At 33.0% G+C, this 16,153-nt stretch overlaps 1 protein-coding gene across 1 annotated transcript; it reads left to right on the top strand.

Annotated features, from left to right (window-relative positions):
• Positions 1 to 10,917: 10,917 nt before the first annotated feature.
• Positions 10,918 to 14,298, top strand: LOC123682500. Its single transcript, XM_045621145.1, has 2 exons — positions 10,918 to 12,434; positions 13,978 to 14,298. The coding sequence occupies exons 1-2, from the start codon at positions 11,353 to 11,355 to the stop codon at positions 14,000 to 14,002; spliced, it is 1,107 nt and encodes a 368-aa protein (XP_045477101.1). The 5' UTR covers positions 10,918 to 11,352; the 3' UTR covers positions 14,003 to 14,298.
• The last annotated feature ends 1,855 nt before the right edge of the window (positions 14,299 to 16,153 follow it).

The raw sequence follows: 16,153 nt of genomic DNA, 5'->3' as shown, positions 1-16,153 counted from the left end.
TCACCTGTTGATGAGCCACCCCCTTGTTCATCTGTCGTTTCTAGTTCATCTTGCTCAGATTCTTCGTGGACTGAATTTTCTTCAATTGTTGCTGTATCTTGATTTATTTTCCACAAAAATGTGTTGGATTCATCCTTTATTTCATCTGATTTTAATTGTTCCATTTTATCCTCGAAAAATACAACATCTCTACTGTATATTACCTTATTTGTATTTGGGTTGAGCAACCTATAACCCTTTTTGTTTTCACCATAACCAACAAATATGAGTCTTTCTGATTTAGCATCCCATTTTTGTCGTAGTTCATCCGGGACATGTGCCATTGCTTGACAACCAAAGATTCTAAGGTGTGCCAGGTTTGGCCTCCTGTTATACCAGGCTTCATAAGGTGTTTTCCCTGAAATAGCCTTTGTTGGGGAACGATTCATCAAATAAACTGAAATGTTGACTGCCTCAGCCCAATACTTCTTATTTGAGTTTGCTTCTGATAACATGGTTCTTGCCTTGTCTACAATAGTTCTGTTGGCCCTTTCACTGACCCCATTCTGTTGAGGATTGTACCTCACTGTGGTTTGGTGAACTATACCTGAAGATGTTAAAATTAGTTTCATCTGTTTATTGACATATTCAGTACCATTATCTGTTCTTAAAATTTTGATCTTTCTATCAGTCTTGTTCTCTACTAAATTTTTGAATTCTTTGAAAGCTTCTATCACTTGACTCTTTTCTGCTAAGAAATAGATGTGTACATACCTCGTATAATCGTCAATGAAAGTCAGAAAGTACCTGCTACCACCTATGGATATTGTCTCCATGGGTCCACATAAATCACTGTGTATTAATTCCAGTGGCCTTGTAGATTGTGTTTGACTTGTTTGGAAAGGCTGTTTTCTTTGTTTTCCTTCAATGCATGACAAACATGATGTTGTTGACACCTTGAAGTCCTTATCCATTCCAACTGACATTTTGGTTAGCAAATTCATAGATCTTAGGTTGAGATGTCCTAACCTGCGATGCCACAAATTTTCCTCTGGTTGTGTACAGAAGTATGCTCTGTTTGATTGAACTGTGTTCAATTGATAAATTCCATTTGTCTCAAAACCTCTTAGATAGTTATTGCGATTGAAGATTTTCGCACCATTCCTATCGAATACTACTCTGTGTCCCTTTTCCACAATTTTATGTATGGCACTCTGTCTTAAAATGACCCATCTTTCCACAATTGTAACATTTAACGTTTTCTTTGGATTACTTTTAGTTATATTACCTTTAGTGAACATTGCCAGATTACTATCCACTGACTTTGGATCTTGTTGAGTTTTTACATCTTGCAATAGCTTTACCTTGATGGAATCTCCACTTATTTGTGTACCACTGCTTTCTAGTCCCATTATCATCGGACGATATTCTTCGGGTAGACCTGCCAAAAGTAAAGTTCCAACCCATTCATTTTCCACTTTGAAATTCATCTCATTCAGTTTGTGAGCAGATGATATTATTCTATCACAATATTCTTCTGTTGATTTGCAGTCTTCCAATTTTGTGTTGATGAGTGATCTCAGGAGTCCTACTCTTCTTGTCAGTCCCGAGTCCTCGAAAGCTTTTTCGAGGTTGGTCCAAGCTTCCTTCGATTTTGTGGCAGATTTGATGTGGGAATAATTTATTTTGTCGACAGAAAGTATTATTTTGGACAGAGCCTTTTTGTCCTTCTTTTCGTCAGTTTCTGTACCACTGACTACATCCCACAGATCATCTAATTCTAGAAGAGCTTTCATAGCAAATTTCCACTCACTGTAGTTGTCCCTTCCTATTAGTTTCTCAACAGACATGTATTGAGAACCAGCCATTTTTATTTTTGAACAAGAACAACTTCCTTAATTACTTTTACTTGCCGTGTATGTCTGGGCACCATAACCTGTTAGGGTTTATGTTTTGTGGAAGCAAAGTAATATTTTAAGATATTTATTATTAACAAACTGAAGACTTATTACAACGCTACGTCATTACATTACTGAACCTCCATCTTGTTGTTATGTCAATTGTCAACAGTGTCAACCATAGAAAAATATATATCACTGAATTGTCTCTTCTTCTAACAGGGTATCGTAATTAGGTAAATTACTCTCGTATGACGTAAATGGTACAACCTTAGTTTTCTCTACGTTTACTGTGAGGACACTACACCTGAACCATTCGAAAACATTCTCTAGATCGTTTTCAGCTGTTTCTCGCACCTGTCGCCATGATTCTCCAGTATATATAATCGCCGTATCGTCAGCGAATGAAATTATAGTCCCAGAATTTTTTCTAGTGAGTATTTCGTTTATATAAATTATGAATAGGACTGGGCCTAGCACGGTCCCTTGAGGAACGCCATAAGTTATATCCATTTCACTGCTCACATCGTCTTCTGGTAGCGGGTTCATTTATTCCATGATTTTTTAGTTTTGTTGCTAAGTCCTTGCCTACATTCGTAAAATAAATATTGAAACACTCAGCAATATCCTTCCCATCATAGACAATGCCGCCGTTCTCCTGTTCAACGCTGTCAATATTCTGCCTTTTGGGATCGTTTCCTGCGTACTCTTTTATTGTTTTCCACATTTCTTTGGAATTTTGGGAGTTTTTGATTATTTTGTTCTTATAAAAGTTGAATTTAGTTTTTCTAATAAGGGAATTCAGTTTGTTACGGTAGTTTTTATATTCAGTTTTTAGGGTCTGGTTTTCGGGAAATTTGAGAGACTTTTGACGCAATTGGTCTCTTTGTTTTATCGAAGTTATGAGTCCATTTGTTATCCATTCTCTCTTTCTTGGTTTCATTGTTTTCTCAATGGTTGCTGTTGCGGCCCTGATACAGTCTTGGAGCTTCTTGATAAATGCATCAGTCGCGGTTTCGGCATTTTCTGAGGTGTAAACATTTTGCCACCGTTCTCTCCGTATTAATTGCTGAAGTTTATCTTTATTTAATATTTCATAGGTGAAGTAATTTTTTCGGGTTTTATTTATCGTATTAGTGATATTTGTGCCTAAGATTAATGAGTAATGGTCGGTGATGTTGGTTCTGATGATAGCTGGAGTTATATCTGTAGAATACCGCTCATTTTTCATCTTCACAAAAGCATGATCTAAGCAGGTAGCGGTAGTATGAGTTACTCTAGTAGAGGCATTAATGAGCGATACGAATCCCTTTTCAGATAACAAATTTATATATTCTTGAGTTAATTCATCGCTATCATCCATAAGGTCTATATTGATATCACCTATGATATAAAATTGGTCATATATTTCCACATTTACATTACTCAAAAAATGTTCGAGCCTATCATTGAACATCTGAATTGAGGTCGATGGTGATCGATAGATCGATATTATCGAGATTTTTTTCTTACTAATGTTAAATTCAGTAAAGACTGCCTGTGTTTCACCTAAGTTAATCCGTTTCGAAGTGGAACGAATAGTATCCCTAATATATACCATAATACCGTCACTTTTATTCAGGGGACTGCCATTGTATACACTGTTGTAACCGTGCATATTAAACAAACTAATATCATGCACTTTCCAAGTTTCAGATAAAATAATGCAAGATATGGGGTATTGATTTTCGAATTGAGACATGTATGCCTGAAACTCGTCGAAGTTTTTGCCCATACTGCGGATGTTTGTATGGAAAATTGTCAACTCGCTCTTGTTTTCAAGGATTACCTTTGGTCCCTCATGACTTTCCCTCACTAGTGTGCTTATAGGATCCACTTTATAGTCTCTAATATACTCATTCATTTTTATTTAAGCTACTTGTACGCTAGTTTGTGCAGGACAGTCTAATCAGTCGTCCTGGTTTTTAAATTCACCATCTCAGGAGCGAGTACTTGATGAAGAACCAGATCTTAAACTTTTGAGCCTATCTTTTTCTGCTGGGGCGGCAGTTGCCTTTGGATTGCTGTTTCTGTTAGTATTGATAGGTGTCTTTTTATCTCTTTTTGTTTCCTCTGGTATATTTTCCCTTTCGGGCTGAGCACCCTGCAGTAACACTTCGTCAAAGTTACGTGTCCTTGGCGTTGGTGGAGCACTGCTTGCTTTTCGTTCTTCTAGGCAGCTTTTTTCGTTTTTCTCTAGTTCCCCAACAGTATACGCTACATTATTGATATACAATCTGCTGCCTTTTATGTATGAGTTGTCATCCGGGTTTTGTCTTGCTTTATTAAGGTAATTTCTCAGGATTTTATTTTCGCACCTCTGTTTATAGGTAAGATCGTTAGAAATTCCAATGCCAGTTCCCCTTAACTTTCTGCACTGCTTTATGACCTCGAGTTTCTTCAAGTACGAAACGAATTCGACCTTCAGTGGGTTTCTTCCTTGCGTTCTCAATTTGTAGAGATTATTTAAGTCCGATGTATGGACATCAACATTCAAAAGTTTCTTGAGATATTTACAGATACCGGAAGGGGACACCTCTTCAGAGTCTTCTAACCCAAATATAATGATGTTATTTTTTCTTGTGGTTATCTCTAAGGCTTCTATTTTATCGTTGAGGACTGCATTTTCAGCTTCCAAATTGTTCACTCGGTGGTTAAGTTCCTCTATCTTCAACAGTAATTTACTTTCCGACGCCTCAATAGCGGATTTGATCTCTTTTCTGTTTTGGATAATTTCTTCTTTCAGTATTCTTACAGCTTTGTTCCAATCATCTGCCATTGAAATAATTAATTTTTAACCTGACGAAATGGTCCAAAATTTTCCACCACAGGTACCTTCAATGAATTCAATTTTCCGCGAAAGATTGCTTGCAGCAGAAACACACTCCACCAGCCACCGCAAAAAACTGCTAATCAGGCGAAAATCAAAAAGAAAGGGAAAAAAGGACAAAAAAAAAACAAGGACACACGCTTCACTCCTCTGTGGCCCGTCAGGGAGACTCAAATATGACAGACAGAAAAAGGCCACGGATGGAATAGGTGAAAAAACACAGCTGAGACAATCAGGGGATATTTGAAGGAGAGTGTGTGGTTTCCCTTATCGAGGGAACTCCCAACATCAGTCAGATGTTCGACTTAATGATAAGGAATCCTGAGGTAAACAAACAATGAAATCACGCCCAAAGAAGAGCGGACAGAATCCTTCAAGGAACAATCTGCAACCACAAAAATGTTATAAGAAGTGTACTTACAACAGGTATCTACTTTTCTAGATTTTAAATCACAACACCTCAACTGTGCGATGAAATTATATCAGAGCAGTGAAATATACGTGTGCATATGTAAATTGACTTGACTATTAGATTACTTAATATCTACTAGTAATATCAATGAAATATAAGCGAAATCAAAGAAATCATCAAAATAATTGAAAACATGCATTTTGAGAAAATGAAATTAAGATCTCGTCAAATAATAGAACATAGTCTGAATTCTCTTATGTTTTTCAAAATGACTGCATATTTTCATCTGAAAAAATCTCATCAATATTTATCGCTCAAATGATCTGTTCAGATGTCTGCAAACTTTTTTAATAATTTCAATATGATTGTGAAAAAAGTTTGCTAACATCTGAGCAGATCATATATGAGAGATGAATATTGAATTTTTAAAGATTGTGTTGTCAACTCTTTGCTATGATGCTGATGTACTTATTCTAATTGTGGGTATTTATTTTATTCCTAATAAGAATTGATTTTGGTGGTTTTCAATTAAATTTTCATGTGTTAAATTCATGTTCATAGGCATTTATTTGAAATAATCATTTAATAATGAATTTTATAGTGTACAATCAAATGTTTGTGATTCAATCTCAAAATTTGTTTTTTAATCAATAAAAGGTTTATTTTAACAGTCTGGCAACGACAATTTCCTTCAATCGCTGACATCTTGCCATTGATGAAATAAAAAAAATAAACACCTATATTTCTTGACATCTTAGTCTATATTCTCCATTTTGAATGATATCTCGAGATTATTTACATTTATTATTCAAGGAGAATATGGTTAATCAAAATGAATAACTTTCTTCATAATATCTACTTGAAGCTATAACGAAAATCATTCTGCAAAACTCAGGAAATACTTAATTTTTTTGATGAACCAAATGACCTCAAAAGTTGAAACTGATAAGTTTGTACATACAATAAAATATTCGATTTTTTTTTCAGTCCTATTTCAATCATTAATTCTTAATTTTTATTGATGTTGTAATGGATGCTTATAAATGTTGAAAGAGTAATACAAACACATTTATCTGAAGCAAGTGATGAAAATTGAAAACAACTTCTTCCTAGTGAAGATCATATAATGAAGAAAGACAGTTGAAGGCCTAAACTGTTTTATAATGTTTACTTGGGTCCATCAAGTGGAGTTGAGTATATTCAATATCAATATCAAATATATCAAATATGGAACTTATGTTTATTTTGTAAAAATTCAGTGTATAATGTCTCATTTTTTTATGTTTTCCTAATAAAACTTCATTTTTTAATTATTATTTCCAATAGAAAATCCTTTGAAATCATTGAAAAAAATTGAATTTATAAATTTATATCTTACTCAATATTTCGAAAACCATAATAATATTTGAGAAGCATTATTGAAGAAGAAAAATCAAACACTACGTTAACAAAAAAATTTATTTTTTATTTTCAGAGATGACTAATGAATCTTGGAGTTTGGTACATCCATTAGTACGTTAAATATTCATTTATATTTTTTATTTATTCAACATTAGCAAGAATTACAATTACAAGGATTCATAAAAAAAAAGAAGAAATTTACAATTGATAATGAACATAAACTATCAGATAAAACTCTTAAATATCAACAATATCACATAAAATAAACAACTCAGTAATTTCTACATAGGTACAAATATTCTTTCTTTAAAACAACTTGGGAAATGTTGAAAATGTCAATAAAGAAATGTGCTAGTCATAAAACCGCATGGTTCTAAAAAAAATGGATTTATTACATTATCTCAGTGAACACGAACAGGAAACACGTATATTTCGAATACTCTGTGGCAGACTGTGTTTTCTAATAGTTGTGATAATGATAGTGATCAAATTGTTTGTGAGTTATGAATAGTAAGATCTGATTGATAGATTCTACTAACTGTCATGAACGGGTTGGTCAGCGAATGTTGACCAATCGTTCACTTATCTCCGGTTGAGATGTTCTTTTAACCCCTGGAAGAGCGGTTTTCAGAGGTCTCGGAGAATTAATAATTATGTGAATTCACAAAGATCTTATACGTAAGTCCGGCCTGTCGCTTCAATGGACAGGTCTTATTAGTTGAATTTTCTTCTCTAGGGACTGGATTAGTTTATTGGGTCAATGAAAATCGATTTAAATTTTAAATTAAATATAATAAAGAAAAATAAAAATAACCAAAGTTACAATATCCCTTGAAATGTTGACTCAACGGCCAAAATTTTATAAAACAAAAAATGTCTCAAATAATCTGTTATTCAAACAAACGAAACAATATATCAACTTTGAATTTGGGAGAATCAGGACTACTCATATAAACTTATTTTCATCAAAAAAAAAAAACATTCAAACATCAACAAATAAACTAAAAAAGTAAATAGCCAAAAACTTGCCCTTATCCCACGATGCTAGGTGAGTATTTTAGGCCCTGCCTAAACCTAGTTCTAATTTTTTCAAACTGTTCACTCGAAACGTGTAATTCCTTATAGAACACTTCACTCCCGATCCGCGAACTCCGATCTAACCTAATTTATTCCAAAAACAAATTCTACACTTTATCCCAGAAAATTCCTATTTTACTATTTCTGACCTAATTCAACCGTTCTTAGAGTTAAAACAATTCCTTCTTCCAAAAAAACTTAAAATTCCATCAGCTCTCTATCATCTACTAAATTTCCTTTATTTTTGATTCAACCTTTAAAAAAATTACTCAGATCTTCAAAAGAAATTGTTTTAATCTAAGACCGGTTTCGCGACCGACGTTCTAATTCTCAACCTTTCTCAATAAGAGACCCTAAGCGATACTGACTAACTCTTTTGACCTCCACAAAAAATCCTAACATCATACTTCTCTAAGACCGCTCTAACTACTCCTCATGATACCATGTCAATTAGATCATTGGTTAGAACATTTTTCATCTTTTTTCAATAAGAGTCCTTACCTCTACTTCAAACTAAATTTTTCTGTCGATCTCAGCAAGAAACATACTTCAACTCCGCCTAAGACCTTTTTGCTGCGTCATCTGAGAAAGACCCTGACGGTTTTTTCGCATGTATCGAACTCAGATAAGTCAAGATTATTATTATTTTTCTTATCCGTAAAAAATATATCGATTTCACCAACGCCGTGAGACGGTTACTAAGAAAAGCATTGATTGGAAAATAAAACATCCTTATGCTAAGATAAGATCAGTCTAAACAAGTCGCGATCACTCTTTTGAATTTAACGTATATTCTCTCTGCATAATAATTTCTCATAATTTCGATAATTTTCAAATATCCGCTTTACTACACTAACTGCTTCATTAAAATTCTCTGGGGTCATCGAAATTTCAACAATTAATTATTATTATGACCATTCATTTTAAGATATTTGTTCATTTTTCTATAATTATACTTATGCGCATACTATTGCGACTGAACGTGCGTCGCGGCTCCCCACCGAATATTACAAACATCATTGTGTATGTTGCGAATTCCAGCTGTTGGATTCAGTCCACACAAAGTCGTGGGACGGATTGCTGATTTTCAGGTATAATTGGTGGCTGGCGTTTGCGTAATTTCCTTTAATTTTTCTTCCCGTGATCCTATTTCCTCCTTTATCGTGGCCTTCCCATCTGTGGTAAGTCTTCCTTACAGGCCCAAGGAAGTGAAGGGTTTACTTGTTTTCCTTGCAACCCTTTAATTTTCTTCAGATTCTTTGAGAAAGTATCAGTATGCCTCAGATTTGTCCTGTCTGTTCTAATATTACTGAAGGCGCTGGTCCGACGCATCAGTGCTCTGTATGTAGAAAACTTTTTCATTTAAGATTCGTTAATTTATCGGAAACGGAGGTCGATTATATGAGGAATTCTAACACTAAATGGCGGTGCCCCACTTGTGATTCTCGTAAACGAACTCTTCGTGGCAAGTCTCGGGGAGATAAATCGATCACTATGGAGCATTTTACGTTCCTTATGCAGCAAATAACGACAATTGCGGAAGAAGTCAAATCCATGAGAGATAACCAGGCTGTGTTGGTTGAGGAACTCGCAAAGTGCCGTACTACACTAGGGAACCATTCTTCTGTTCTGTCTGAGCATAGGAATGAGATCGATGAATGCCATGCTAAAATAGCTGCGCAAGAGGATCATCAGTCAAGTCTTAGCAGACATATTGAGAAAGTCCAGCAGGAAGTCAATGTTTTGGGAAGCTCTTCTCCTCGTGGGGGACCGCAGTCTGTCATATCGTCGTTTAATTTGATCCTAAATAATGTTCCGAAAAATTCGTCCGTGGAGGGTGGTAATCGGAAGGCATCGTATATTTTGCGCTCAATTGGGGAAATGTGTCTGTTCAAACGATTAGAACAAAACGTCTGGGTAGGATTTCGAATTCGAGGACAAGAGTCACGCTCCAGAGTGCTATGGATGTGATGTCTTTGCTGGGGAATAAGAAAAAATTACTGAACAATGAAACTTATAAACGTGTTACTGTCACGAATGATAAAACACCAATCCAACTTGCCGAAATGCAGTGCCTACGGAAGGAGCTCAAAACCAGAGAGGCGAAAAGTGAAAGAGACATAACTATCAAGTATAAAAAAGGCATTCCATCTATCGATACTTGAGTTGCTTCATTAAAAAACTAGCCCTTACAGTGAATGAGTGGAAATTTATTTACACCAATGGTCAATCCCTTCAAAGCTCAAAACTTTCTGAATTTTTGGTCTTCGTGCAGTCTTATAAACCCTTTATCATTTTCATTTCCGAATTCTGGCTCCAACCCTCTGTAGCAGACTCTGTTGTTAATATTTCAAATTACCAGCTTTATAGAGCTGACAGTACTACCACAGTAGGACATCGACGAGTTTGCATTTATTGAGGGATATTTTCCTTTTTTTTCTACAATCTCTGCCCATCGCGTTGATGTTTCTGGAAATGATAACATCTTCGTTGATATCATGTTTGGTTGTTTCCAGTTAACTATAGGCTGTGTTTATCGTCCGAGAGCCAGCCAATTTGACAGTATATTTTCTGCCCATTTGGCCTCCCTATCTAGAGAGAAAAAGAATCTGCTTATTGTAATAAGCAGATTCTATTTCTCTCTAGATGAAGTCTCCTGTAGGAGACTTCAACCTTCCTAACATCGATTGGCCTCTTGGCGGCTGCCTGCCTATCTGATCGCCTTCATATTTTTATGCAGAGATAGTCCTTGATTCGAGTCTTGTTCAGCTTGTGACCGGCCCCACTAGATTCCAAGCCGATCAGAATTAATCTCTGTTGGATTTGATATTGGTTAATGATGAAGACCTTATCTCAGATATCAACTGTTTACCACCATTTGGAAAATCTGACCATTTAACACTTGAATCAAACATTCAGTTTACTACATCGAAGAAGACCAACATTGTCAGGAGAATGATTAAGTCCATCGATTGTGATTCAAGTTTGAATAATATTCCTAAAATTGAAGAAATAATGGATATATGTTGCGCGGTTGTGAACATATCCAGCCTCATTTTTTCTGAAGATATTTTCTGAATGTTTTATTATTTTGTCTTAAAGTTCATTAGCCAATATAAATGGAAAATATGAAGAAACTAGTGTGTAGTCAAGCAATGGTTATTTGAATAATATGTATTTCGGCAAAGTATTATTGTTTTCAATTCATAATAATCATTCTTCTTAAATATTATTTTAAAATTTTCTTAATTATTTATAATCCATTCACCAGGTCAGAGGTGTGCTCAGCTTAAATATGAAGTTATTTTCCAACCTTTTATTAAATTCCTATTATTTGGATTTGTTTCTAAATATCAAAAATATTCAGTAGTACTGAGAAAAAAATTATTTTCATTTTTCATCATATTTTTTTCCTCAATAAATATCACAAGTATTCACGAAATACTTCTGGTTACCTACACTTGAAACGGATGTTTTAGAGGGCGCAGCCTACCCTTAAATAGGGATCAACTGATGAACCATAGAATAGAGCGCAGACATCACGTGCTTCTAAAAATAAATTTTAGGCGGGAAGACTCGACGACAATGTTTTTATTATCAATTATCGTGGAAAGATGCGATAATTGCGATCCTTATTTCATCAACTTTCTGTATTTTGATTAGGGCACTAAAATAGCTGTGATTGATTAATAGGTACTGACATGTTAGTTTGAATTATGGATCCTATTAGTTTTTCTGGAGACGACGATAATATAATTGAATTCCAAAAAAATACCTTGCAATTCAAAAAGGAACAAGAAGAGAGATGGACATCATTTTTTTCGAAACATTCAGTTGATATGGACTTGGAGTCTATTCCATCTGTTGGTATATATGAAGTCCGAAATGACTTCGATTCAAAAAGCGATGAGAACTCCTCAGTTGACCAATCTGACGAAATAATTGAATGCAAAAACAATGTAGAAGTAGCAAATGTGAGTAAAAATAATAGAAAAAAAGGGTTTCCTAAAAAAGTACCTACAGTCATAAGGGTAAATGATGAAAAAACTGATTCCTTACTTGAGCAGTCTGAAGAAATAATTAAATCAGAAAGTCATGAAGTACTTGAAAATATTGAAACCATCAAGAAAAATAAACTACCTAAAATAGTTCCTAAAAATAAAATAATAGGGTCAGATATATTACCAGTCAATGCAATTGAAAAAAGCAATACAAACTTTATTGTCGAACAATCGAAAAGAATCATTGAAACTGAAAGCAATGACGGAGAAAATGTAGGAAAAAAGAACAATAAAAAGGAGGTCTGTCAAATGATATCTACAGTTACAAATAGTTATTCTAAAGGATGTGGATATCAATTAAAATTATCAGATAATATGTCACAAATAGTAATCCAAAAAGTGCTGGTAAATTTTATTGAAGGTGAATTGAAAAGTAGATTAGGATATTATTTTGTTTTCTTATATAGCTCTTGCATACAAAGAGACAAAAATCAGGGCCTATGGAGAGATGTATTTGTGAAGGAGCTTATTAAGGTGGGAAAAAAAGTGAATAACAAGGACATTCTTACATACATACAAAGAATTTTTGATCCTGCTAAACCTATAAATTCTAAAGCTCTTATTGATACAGTAGAAAATAAATATAAAAGTGAACTAAGATCATATTTTGAAAGAGCATATGATAGTGATCATTCTTCTGATGAGGAAATTTGGAATAAGATACATTTGGAATGGAATAGATTGAATAAAAATATTCCTGAAAAATGTCTTTGTATATATCATAGACAACTATTTGGGTATGTATTGCTAAACTACTACTATATACAGGGTGTGTCAATAGTATAAGTACTTGATCGGTCGCTAACTCTGGTAAAATTTGGTCTGGGAGAATGATTCCAATTTTGACTAATTCAACATCAGTCAGCGCATAAGCTTGAATTATTTTTGAGCCTACAGGCTGGTCTGAAAGTTGTGAAACACCATACGTCCCTGGTTTTTCAAATGGCAATGCCAAATTTTAATATCATACTCATGATCTCTAGGAAATTCTGATTTCAAAATACCCCACTTGTATCATTTATGTGTGGTACTTTTTGATGTAGGCTACTTTTTTTTTGAAAAATTTCATGATTATAATGGTTTAAACTAAAGATCTTGAAAACCCTTCAAGATAATTGTTTTGAATTCCCAAAAAGTTTTCAAGTCTTCTGCAAATTTACAGATCAGTCTACATGAGGTCCAAAAGCCACTGCAATTTTTGAAAAATGACCTTTGAAGAATTTCAATACCTAAGTCCATTTTTTCATGCGCCCAATTTTTTTTCCTTTCGGATAGCCTAGTGAGCTGTCTTCTTTTTTTTGTCTAGATGTGTCTAAGATGAATAATTGAATAATTTTCAAATTGCTTCGCATTTCATGTTTCTTCCTGGGGGTAGTAGTATACTTTTCACACATACAATTTCACAGGGATAAGATTACTTAATATCTACTAGTAATATCAATGAAATATAAGCGAAATCAAAGAAATCATCAAAATAATTGAAAACATGCATTTTGAGAAAATGAAATTAAGATCTCGTCAAATAATAGAACATAGTCTGAATTCTCTTATATTTTTCAAAATGACTGCATATTTTCATCTGAAAAAATCTCATCAATATTTATCGCTCAAATGATCTGTTCAGATGTCTGCAAACTTTTTTAATAATTTCAATATGATTGTGAAAAAAGTTTGCTAACATCTGAGCAGATCATATATGAGAGATGAATATTGAATTTTTAAAGTTTGTGTTGTCAACTCTTTGCTATGATGCTGATGTACTTATTCTAATTGTGGGTATTTATTTTATTCCTAATAAGAATTGATTTTGGTGGTTTTCAATTAAATTTTCATGTGTTATATTCCTGTTCATTGGCATTTATTTGAAATAATCATTTAATAATGAATTTTATAGTGTACAATCAAATGTTTGTGATTCAATCTCAAAATTTGTTTTGTAATCAATAAAAGGTTTATTTTAACAGTCTGGCAACGACAATTTCCTTCAATCGCTGACATCTTGCCATTGATGAAATAAAAAAAATAAACACCTATATTTCTTGACATCTTAGTCTATATTCTCCATTTTGAATGATATCTCGAGATTATTTACATTTATTATTCAAGGAGAATATGGTTAATCAAAATGAATAACTTTCTTCATAATATCTACTTGAAGCTATAACGAAAATCATTCTGCAAAACTCAGGAAATACTTAATTTTTTTGATGAACCAAATGACCTCAAAAGTTGAAACTGATAAGTTTGTACATACAATAAAATATTCGATTTTTTTTTCAGTCCTATTTCAATCATTAATTCTTAATTTTTATTGATGTTGTAATGGATGCTTATAAATGTTGAAAGAGTAATACAAACACATTTATCTGAAGCAAGTGATGAAAATTGAAAACGACTTCTTCCTAGTGAAGATCATAATGAAGAAAGAAAGTTGAAGGCCTAAACTGTTTTATAATGTTTACTTGGGTCCATCAAGTGGAGTTGAGTATATTCAATATCAATATCAAATATATCAAATATGGAACTTATGTTTATTTTGTAAAAATTCAGTGTATAATGTCTCATTTTTTTATGTTTTCCTAATAAAACTTCATTTTTTAATTATTATTTCCAATAGAAAATCCTTTGAAATCATTGAAAAAAATTGAATTTATAAATTTATATCTTACTCAATATTTCGAAAACCATAATAATATTTGAGAAGCATTATTGAAGAAGAAAAATCAAATACTACGTTAACAAAAAAATTTATTTTTTATTTTCAGAGATGACTAATGAATCTTGGAGTTTGGTACATCCATTAGTACGTTAAATATTCATTTATATTTTTTATTTATTCAACATTAGCAAGAATTACAATTACAAGGATTCATAAAAAAAAAGAAGAAATTTACAATTGATAATGAACATAAACTATCAGATAAAACTCTTAAATATCAACAATATCACATAAAATAAACAACTCAGTAATTTCTACATAGGTACAAATATTCTTTCTTTAAAACAACTTGGGAAATGTTGAAAATGTCAATAAAGAAATGTGCTAGTCATAAAACCGCATGGTTCTAAAAAAAATGGAGTTATTACATTATCTCAGTGAACACGAACAAGAAACACGTATATTTCGAATACTCTGTGGCAGACTGTGTTTTCTAATAGTTGTGATAATGATAGTGATCAAATTGTTTGTGAGTTATGAATAGTAAGATCTGATTGATAGATTCTACTAACTGCTTCATTAAAATTCTCTGGGGTCATCGAAATTTCAACAATTAATTATTATTATGACCATTCATTTTAAGATATTTGTTCATTTTTCTATAATTATACTTATAATAATAATAATATATAGTTTATTGAAAAAGTACAATCTGTATAAAAAATCAATAACATTTAAAATATTGTTTCAATAAACCGCAAAAAACTCACTAAGGCAGATTGCCTGTGCGTGAGTTGTCAGGATTTAAGATATTGGCTGCTATACTAATTCTATTTTAAAAAATGTGTATAAACAAAATGTAGACAAGGAACAGATACCATGTAGATAAAAATGTATAATACTTATATAAATAAAATGTACAAACAAAACATTGCACACCTACAAAGCGTGCACAGATAAAATGGTATAGATCAAATGTGCACTAATGAAGGCATATATATATATACAATATAAAACGCAAGATATAAGAAGGTACCAACATAATACAGTGTCACAAATGTTTATTTTCTCATGTCTATTATTTTGACGAGTTCATTTCTCGGGTACTTTGCAATAAATTCATTCAATTTTTTCCTGAAGAGGCGTAGATTATGAAGTTCTCTTAGACTTTTGGGTAGAATCTGATACATTCTCGGTGCCAAATAAGCAAAACTGCGTTGGCCAACTGTTTTAGCTGAAAATGGAGTTTTGTAGCAAGTGCCATGGTTCCTCGTGTCATATTGATGTGTCAGAGATTGTAGACTTGATTTATTTTTGAATTGATATACCACAATGGAACGATAAAACGACTGCTTTATGTCGAAGATTTTTGCTTCTGTGTAGAGAATATCTGTCGGGTAGGTATGAGGTTTTCTTAAGATTATTTTCGAGATTTTTTTTTGTATTATACTAATTTTTTTGAGGTGTGTGTTCATTGCTCCACCCCACCCTATGATACCATAGTTTAATCGTGAACTTACTAAAGCATGATAGACCATTTTGAGTTTGGTTGTGTCCAGAAAGGTTCTCAGAAGTCTAAATTTATAGAGTAAACACCTGAGATTTCTGCTGAGGTTATCTATATGTTTATCCCATCTCAAATGTCTATCTATAATGATGCCCAAATATTTGATATAGTCGGTTCTTTCAATCTCATAATTCTCATCAATTTTCAGTGTTTCATAGTCTGGTAAGTTTCTATTTAAGCAAGAGAATGTGATATATTTTGTTTTTTCGAAGTTAATTGTCAATAAATTA

The sequence above is a fragment of the Harmonia axyridis genome, chromosome 6 (genome assembly GCF_914767665.1).
Source record: "Harmonia axyridis chromosome 6, icHarAxyr1.1, whole genome shotgun sequence".
Classification (NCBI taxonomy): Eukaryota; Metazoa; Arthropoda; class Insecta; order Coleoptera; family Coccinellidae; genus Harmonia; species Harmonia axyridis.
The sequence above is the reverse complement of the archived record's forward strand: the minus strand, read 5'-3'. Positions and strand labels throughout refer to the sequence as shown.

Coding starts and splice junctions, on each gene's coding strand:
- LOC123682500 (XM_045621145.1), top strand. CDS start 11,353: ATGGATCCTATTAGTTTTTCTGGAGACGACGATAATATAATTGAATTC. Junction 12,435..13,977: donor TATCATAGACAACTATTTGG/GTATGTATTGCT, acceptor TTTTTTTTTCAG/TCCTATTTCAATCATTAATT.